General features: G+C 50.3%; 1 protein-coding gene across 1 annotated transcript; it reads left to right on the forward strand.

The window, feature by feature from the left end:
* The first annotated feature begins 1,541 nt into the window (after positions 1 to 1,541).
* UNC119B (unc-119 lipid binding chaperone B) lies at positions 1,542 to 4,650 on the forward strand. Its single transcript, XM_056504575.1, has 5 exons — positions 1,542 to 1,796; positions 2,246 to 2,359; positions 2,843 to 2,954; positions 3,159 to 3,331; positions 4,206 to 4,650. Exons 1-5 carry the CDS (start codon positions 1,589 to 1,591, stop codon positions 4,316 to 4,318), a joined length of 720 nt encoding a protein of 239 aa, XP_056360550.1. The 5' UTR covers positions 1,542 to 1,588; the 3' UTR covers positions 4,319 to 4,650.
* Positions 4,651 to 8,294: the final 3,644 nt, after the last annotated feature.

An 8,294-nucleotide genomic window follows, 5' to 3' on the forward strand; every position in this document is an offset into this window, starting at 1 on the left:
GTTTGTTTTGCAGCAAGCTTGGGCCCTAGGTGAAAAGCACAGATACCTATTTCTGATTGCATCAGCTTTGCAGGGACTAGTTTAGGGGAGATGGGCATGGGGGGTGGGTATTTTATTTTTGGTACACTGTAGCAATTTTATTTTTTAATTTTCCCAGGATGTTTGGTTGAGGGAATGTTCAGAAATCTACTGTCTGGCAGTTTAACCAGCAGTGTGCTAAAGGAAAATAAACAAAATTATATTGTCACTTGGATGAGATGGTCCCTCTTTTCTGGTGGTGGGGGCAGAGGAGCCCACTGTGGTTTACACCCAGGGAGGCTGAGCCTGGCTAACTGCTGGGTAACATTGTGCTGCTGCCTCCACTACGGCCCTGGTGATCTCTTGCCCCTTATTTTGAGTGATTAAGTGCAAATCGAATGGTACAACATCCTCTTTAAAGTGCTGATGTCCTTGTTGCTTCCTGCTCAGAGCTGGAGCAGCAGAGATGTAATCTGCCTTTTAGGGCTTTGAAAGCTGCCCCACTTTCAGCTTGAAACCGTGTCGGGGTGGCTGGGGCTGGACCTGGAGCAGAGAGAAAGCAGCAGCCTTGTGCTCTAGGTGCTGCTCTTGGGGACAAGGGACTCTGGTCCCATGCAGAGAAGGTGCTTTTCCAGGAGGCCTGGGTCTGTTCTTGCTTAGGACACAGGATGGGGGCACCAAGCCCATGCAGTGAGGAGGCTTTAGCAGCACTGATGTGGGCAGGGTTTTTTGAAAAAACATTTGGCTGGCAGTAGCAGGAGTGTGCTGCTCACAAGCCTCAAGCTTCACAAACCACTGCTCAAAATCTGCTTCCGGCCATCGTGAGCACGTTCAGTGTTGGCTGGAGTCTGAAAGGAGGATGCAGATGTTCTTGTCCCAGTTCCCCAGAGGGCTGGAGGTGACTCTTGACTGCTCTTGGGTGCCTGCTGCGGCCTGGTGGGCTGTCCCTCTTTGGGAAGAAACATTCTTCTCTCCGCGTGTTGCTCCTGCTAGTGGGACCTCCCGGGCTGGGGAGACTCGTCCGATGTCTGCCACTGTCACCTGTGTGGTCATGGAACTGCCTGGCCCGGGGGCACACGGTCCTGTCGCTGTCCCCCTGTCCAGGGACAGCAGCTGCGATGTCACTGGGCGGGAGCCCTCACGGCATGCTCTTGCTGCTGCTCCCCGAAAAGTGCCTGCCACTGTCCCCGGACAGAGCCGGGCTCTCGGGGAACACCTGCTCCCTGTGTCACCGCCGGCGCTGCGGGTTCGGGCCGCGCCTTCGGAACCGGGAGCCCCGGTGGCCAGCGAGAGGTGACGACCAGCTCCCCGGGGTGCGGCGGGAGCGGGGCCGGTTTTGTTCCTTGTGTCGTTGTCCCTCAGGTAACGAAGCTGTCCCAGCCGGCCCGTCCTGCTGCGTGCCCGGAGGGCGCGGCTGCCACGCCGTGCGGGGCTCGCTGGTCACCCATCCGGGCGCGACCGCAGCGGGCCCTGCTGAGCTTCGGGCGCGGCGTTGCCAGGCAACAGCCCCCCGCCCCGCCCCGCGCTCCCATAGCTACCGAGGCGGGCGGCGGCCATCTTGGCAGCGGCCATGAGCGGCTCCAGGGCGCGGGCGGCGACGGCAGCGCCGGGGCCGGACAAGAAGCTGCCGCCGGGATCCGCGGGGCCGCTCAGCCGCCTGCGGGGCCGGCGCGGATCGGCCGATGCGCCGCCACGGCAGCCCTGGACCGAGTCCGAGTTGCTGGCGCTGGAGACCGTCCGGCCCGAGCACGTCCTGGGGCTGTGCCGGGTGACGGAGAGTGAGTGCGGGCCGGTCCCGGAGCGGCGGGGGCTCTGCGGGCTGGGCCGGGCTCTGGGTGTGGGGAGCGGCGGGGCCCGGCCCGTTCCGTGCTGCCGCGGTCAATGCGGCGGCTCGGGCTGCTCCCGCCGGCAGCTCCTGTACAACTTCCAGAAAGTTTGGGGGCTTTTGTATTGTTCGTGGGTTTTGATTTGTTTGAGGCTTTTTGTTTTTTCTCTGGGCTGCTGATCTCTGTTTTTCTGTCCTGATCGCATCCCTTTCTTGCTCTGCTGCCTGGCACCTTCCCTGCCTTTGTTTCTCACATCCTTAAGTTTGTCCTGCTTTCATGAAGCTTCTGCAAAATAACAAGCAGTATTATCTTATCGGGCTGGGGCTAACGAAAAAGGAGATTAATTTATAAGTGGTCGCAAGTGTTTTGAAATGTTACTGTATTTTTACTGTCTCTTCTAGATTATTTATGCAAACCTGAGGACAACATTTACAATATTGACTTCACCAGGTTTAAGATCCGGGACCTTGAAACTGGAACAGTACTATTTGAAATTGCCAAGCCGTCTGCTTCAGGTACAGCATGCAAACATTGTAAGGAGGATAGGGAGACTCAGAGCTGAGAGATTGCAATGCACAACCCATGCAAACCGAGCAGCAGGGTCCTTAGGTGTATGTCTTGATGGCTGGATTCCTCTCCTTTAAGCATAGGATTGAGTTTATCTCTGCTGAGAAACTTGTGATAAAAATGTTATTGTTGTTGGATGTGAGAGAACTATCGACTGGCAATCTTCCTTTTTTGGGCTGGTTATAATCGAGATTAGTTCATGTGCATTGGCAGTTGTGAGTGGGGATATCCTGTGAGGTTGAGGGAGGGGCCAACTGTCGTGGCAAGTCTTTACTCTTTTATTTTGTGCCAGTTAAGTCTCAGACCAATTATTAAATGTGTTTACATTCAGTACCTAAGCAGTAGGCAGCTTGTCCTGATACACCCACTAGCCAGTATCACCTCATGTGTACACTACGAGCAGAGTAACTCCAGGCCGGTGCGTTTTCCAGAGCACGATGAGGAGGATGAGGATGACAGCAGTGAACTGGATGCAAGTGCAGGTCGCTTTGTTCGGTACCAGTTCACCCCAGCGTTCCTGCGTCTCCGGACTGTTGGTGCAACGTGAGTATGAGTTCATGGAAAGAAGGGAGAATTGGATGTTTACCAAGTGTTACTTGACAGTTTATAACAAAACTGGATTGAAGACTTAAGAGAGCCTATCTTAGACTACAAATACCAAACTCTCTGTAGAGAACTCTTGTATAGCCTCATGCCCAAGGCTCTGTTCTTCTCAACAGCAGGTTTTTTCCTGCTTCTTCCATGCAGAGTGGAATTCACAGTGGGAGAAAAGCCAGTGTCGAACTTCCGAATGATTGAGAGACATTACTTCCGAGATCGCTTGCTGAAGAATTTTGATTTTGATTTTGGTTTCTGCATCCCCAGTAGCAGGAACACATGTGAGCACATTTATGAGTTCCCTCAGCTCTCAGAAGACCTCAGTAAGTACCTCCTTTGCCACACTGAGTGGTGTTTTGTTTGTGTGTGCATCTGTTCATTCTCTCCCTCTACTTGTGAAAGAAGTTGTGACTGGGATTGAGGGGACAGGAACAAACAGATACAGGTTCCCAGTTTAGCAGTGTGTAATCTTGTCTGAATTAGAGATTTGTGCTGCTAAGTATCCTCCTTTGAAAATGAAAGCCTAAGACAACCTGTGCTAAGTCACAGGCTGCAAGAACTGATCAGAGTCATAGGGCTGACATGCCTGATGCTTCATAGTGTAGCCCAGAAGAAAACAAAACACTGAAGAAAGGTTCCTTTTTATAGCCACCCATCTGTTTTCTGCACTTGCTTGTTAGGGCTGGAGCATCCTGCTTTGGAACAGAACTGGCTCTTCCCTGAGCTCTGTTTTAAAGCCTGGAAATACAGATTGTGCAGGGTATGTTTGACCTCGGGGTGGATAGACCAGAGGCACAGGGGCCCTTCTGGGGCTGCCTGGCTGTGGGGAAGGTTTGGGGTTTCCATCAGGGGTTCCTGTGTACAGGGGTTGCCTGTGTAAGTGTGGGGTGTGCCACAAATGAGCTGCTTCTGCTTACAGTCATGATGGCTGCTCGGCTCCATTCATGGCTCTGACAGTCTCTAAGGTTATTTTGAGTGAGGTTACTCGATTCCCCCTGCGTTTGACAGCACTTACCCTGTGATTAAGAAGAAAGAAAAGGGCAGGCTGCAGCCTTTGAAGCGTGCTCAGCAGAGCAGTTTGCTTCTCTTCCCTGGGCAGGGCCAAGCATCAGCCTGGTAAATGCAGTGGAGTGGCAGAGTCCTTTTTATCCTGGCTGTGGCTGGCTGTTGAACATAATGGAGCTTTCTCTTTCACAGTCCGTCTGATGGTTGAGAACCCCTACGAGACGCGCTCAGACAGCTTTTACTTTGTGGACAACAAGTTGATTATGCACAACAAGGCCGACTATGCTTACAATGGAGGACAGTAACCATTCTGTCTGCTGGATGCTGTGATGCCCTTAACCATTCCAGATGTGCAGGAGTGGACTGGAGTTGCTGTCTCGTGCAGCAAGGCTTCTTGCCAAACTTTTTCTCTGTGCGTGAGGCTGGGAACATGAAGCAAAGACGACGGCTCCTGAAAGGAAATCTCCCTGCAACACCTCTCTATCTGATACTCAGTGTATCCTGCCTCTCCTTCTCTGTTCCTGGCTATCTTCCAATAACCTTGGTTAGGTCAGTGATCAGAAGCACTCAGACTATTCTTGCTCTTAGTCTTTCTAGTTAGGTTGCATCTTTAGTGCTTCTGAAGTTTCACCTCTTGGGTAAATATCCTTTTTCAACAGGTCAGATTGTTTGTGTTAAGCTATTTCTTAGCAGAAAACTCTTAACCCCTTCAAGTAGCCAGTGATGCTTGAAGAGCAAATCTTTTGTTCAGTTAGATAGATCATCTCTTCAGTGGCAGTGGTTTTGTTTGTGGCATGGCTGACATATTTTTTTTTAGGGTGTATCCCAATATTCTCCAGTGGGAAAGAGAATAATTCAGCTTTTAAGCAGTGCAAGAATATTCCATCTGCCTCTGGGGCCTGAGCTGCTCCTAAAAACATTAATCTCTTTTTTGGCAGAGATCTCACTAGAGATACAGGATGGGGGGAAATGCTATCCCTCCGATAGCATTTCTGTTTGAGCTTTTGTGAGCAAATTGTTGAGTTTTGGAGCTCAGGGGTCCACCTTAGAGCTGAAGTTAATCTCACTAGATCTACCATTTCTGCTTCCCTTTGTAGGAATTTTGGCCCTTGCTACAGAATGTATTGCTTTTTAGGTGGACAGCACATTGTCAGCCTAGCTGGGGTGGAGGTGTCACTCTAGTGGGGCTTAGAGGAACAAGGGTGAATGTGAAAAATCACTTGAAACACTAGTAGGAAGCAGAGCTTCCTAGGCTTCAGTGTACACTTGTAAACCTGAAACCTGACTGGTCTGAATTGCTGTGAGCAGCACCAGCTCATTTTCTTTGTTGCAGTGGACATATTAGTAGCTTAAAGCTTCCTAGGTCAGATCACTCAGTGTTATGGAGTAGAATCCTTGGGAAGTAAGAATGTACATGGTTCTCTTTTTCATTGTTCCCATCACTGCTCTGCCTGCTCAGCTGCTTATTTATGGTTTAGGAAGTCATGCTGCCATGGTTGATACTGCAGCTGTGTTTGGGATCTGGCAGTGGGAGATAGCATCATGCAGTGGGAAAAGGAGGATCTGTGTCTTGCCAGTAGCTATCCTGGGGCCCAGCTCCTAACTGTGCAAAATCTCAGCTATCAAAACCCTTTTTTGCCAGTTTTGCTGGCTCTCAAGACTGGTACTTTTCCTGTCCCCATGCTGGGCTGGTCAGGTGTGTCTCTTGCTAGGGGAGTAGATTGTGTCTAGACTGGAGACCTGTCCTAGTACTAGTTCCATTTGTTCTTGAGACAGTTAAAACCTAATTCCTCGATGGTTACCTGTTGTGTTAAGAGGGATTCAGTATAGTTTGTGTTTTAGCAGGATTGAGTGGGGTGGACATTAGAGCCTAGAGCCTGTTAATGCATAGGAAATACATAGCAATAGGAAACCGTTGCCTTTACTTCCAGATTAGTGAAAGTAACTTGGGCATGGAACATCATCTGGCATCAGAGTAAGCAGTGAGAGTGTGTGGGGTAGCAAACATGAAAGAATCTCCAGCTCTTAGGAAGAGATTTTAATTATGATTAACCACAACAAATGACCTGTTCTAGGTGGAGCATTAATCATGAGCAACCACAACAAATGTCTTGGGAATGTGGAGGGACAAGGTCTGCCTGGTGGAAAGATGAAGAACAATTCTGCCACCATCGATCCCCTCCAGCATCTCCACAGGCACTAATGCAATCTTGTTTAGGATCTTCAGGGTTAGGTAAAGCTGCTGTTGAGGTGGAGCTCGAGATGCCTCTTGCAGTGAACACCGTCAGCAGCCCTCATGCTGTGCCTCTGAGGTGGGAAGCGTTTGCTCTGGAACTCTGAGGTGCTCACCACAAGGCAGAATGCGTGGAAGTGTGCTTTTCATCCTGAAGTGTTCAGAAATAGTGTCTGAAGAGCTTACTAGTTATTCCCCGGGAAATTGTAGCATATTGAGCTGAATTTTGTACGTAGTATAAATCCAGGTGCCTTTTAACGTTACTTTTCTCACAGTTTGTACATGAAGTAACCTCTCGCTTTTCTTAGGAGTGTGACAATTCCCGTCTGTTCCTCTTGTCACGGGAAAGGTTCCTCAAAGGCGGAAGGGCTCGTGACCGCCGGGGGCGCGCACGGGGCGCGCGCGCCATCTAGCGGCCGCTGGCGGCGGGAGCGCGCTGCCGGTGTTGGGTCCCGGGAGGAAAAGGGAATTCCTGTCCCAGCTATCAGAAAGACGAGCAAACGGTTGCTTTCACCCTGGTGAATGTGTCAGCTATTCAGCAATAAAAGGGAGAGCTGGAGGAAAACCGGGAGACTCGCAGGCAGCAGTAGCACCCTCCGGTTTTTAGCTGAGTTTGTTTGCCAAATCACAAGGTCTTTGCCTAAAAGCATGCTGCAGGAAAAGGAAAGTCCCTACAAGAGGGCAACCCAGCACTGAAAAAGTTGATTGTAATCCAGAAAGTCAGGGCTTTTCAAACTCTTGTCCCTACTTTAGTAGCTTCCCTAGGATTCCTTTTCTCTTAGGTACTTTCCTTAAAGCCTCTTTTCTTTGTGGCAGGAACGATGTCTTTGGTAAACATGGTTTAGCAGACCAGTTTCCTTCTGGAGAGTGTGCTCTGGTGTTTTAATGATGGGTCAAAGCTATTCATGCCAGTGAGCTTGGAAGAAATTCCATTGGGATCACGTCCTTAACAGGAGGATGGTCAGTCCTGGCCAGGTGCTGCAGGCTGAGGAGATGCTTTCAGTGTCAGCTGGAGTTTGAGCAAGGGAAAAGGTATCAAAGACTATTTCTCTCAGATTATGTGCTGAGTTGGAAAAAAGAAAAAAGTTGGGATCATAGTTCAAAAAGGATCAAAACTTCAAAAAGAAAGGGACCAAACCCACACACCCATATAGGATTTTTTTTCCAGTATTTGTCTTCTTAGTCCTAGGACCTCTTTTCACCATTTTTGAGGAAAGGGCTTTGGATCCATGCTAGCAAACTTCCTGGAGAGTTATTTTCATACCTTGAGTGTGGAATACATACTGCACCTTGTGAAGAAGGAAGGTCATCTCTTCTTGTATGGACTGGGTACTTCTGTTCTTGTCTTCTGTTTTTGGTAGGAAATGTCTTCCTTTATGTATGTACTTGAGGATTTTCAATGTCTCTTGTTGCAGAGAAGCAGCCTCTTCTCTGGTGCTTGGGGATGCTTATTCCATTCTCTGAGGGGTTCAGGAAGAATCAAACAAGTCTTTCGTAGTCAGAATGAAGGAGGAAGGTGATGGTGAAGCATTAAGGTTCAAATGTAGCAACTCAGTTTCTCAGCTCTGTTTCATCGCGTTTTCTTCAGCTGTTTCCCAGCCTGTCCTGTGACATGGAGCTACTTTGTGCTGTCCCAGAGCCTGGCTCGCTGCCGGGTGTGACCCTTGGACATAAACACTGCCACCTCTTGTCCTTGCCGGGGACAGGGCTGAGTGATGGCAGCCTGGCGGAGTCAGCAGCTCTTCTCTGCAGCAGCAGGAAAATGAACACCAGCAAACTCCCTGTCCACCTGCCTGGATCCAGTGCTGTTACAGGATTGTATTTGTGTATCTCACAGTGTGGCCTTGGGGCTGCCGGCGCGTGGACCCCTGTGTGCTGTCCCTTCGGACCGTGCTGCCGTGGCGGCGGCGCGGGGCAGTGGCGGTGTCCCCGCGGTGTTTGTACCCGTGATTTGTCACCAGCAGTGTAAAGGAATAAAGGACCTTCCTTCCTTCCCTGCTCCTTCCCTGGCGGCGCGGGCGGTGCTCAGGGCGGGCGGGGGCGGGGCC

The sequence above is a fragment of the Oenanthe melanoleuca genome, chromosome 15 (assembly GCF_029582105.1).
Source record: "Oenanthe melanoleuca isolate GR-GAL-2019-014 chromosome 15, OMel1.0, whole genome shotgun sequence".
Lineage (NCBI taxonomy): Eukaryota > Metazoa > Chordata > Aves > Passeriformes > Muscicapidae > Oenanthe > Oenanthe melanoleuca.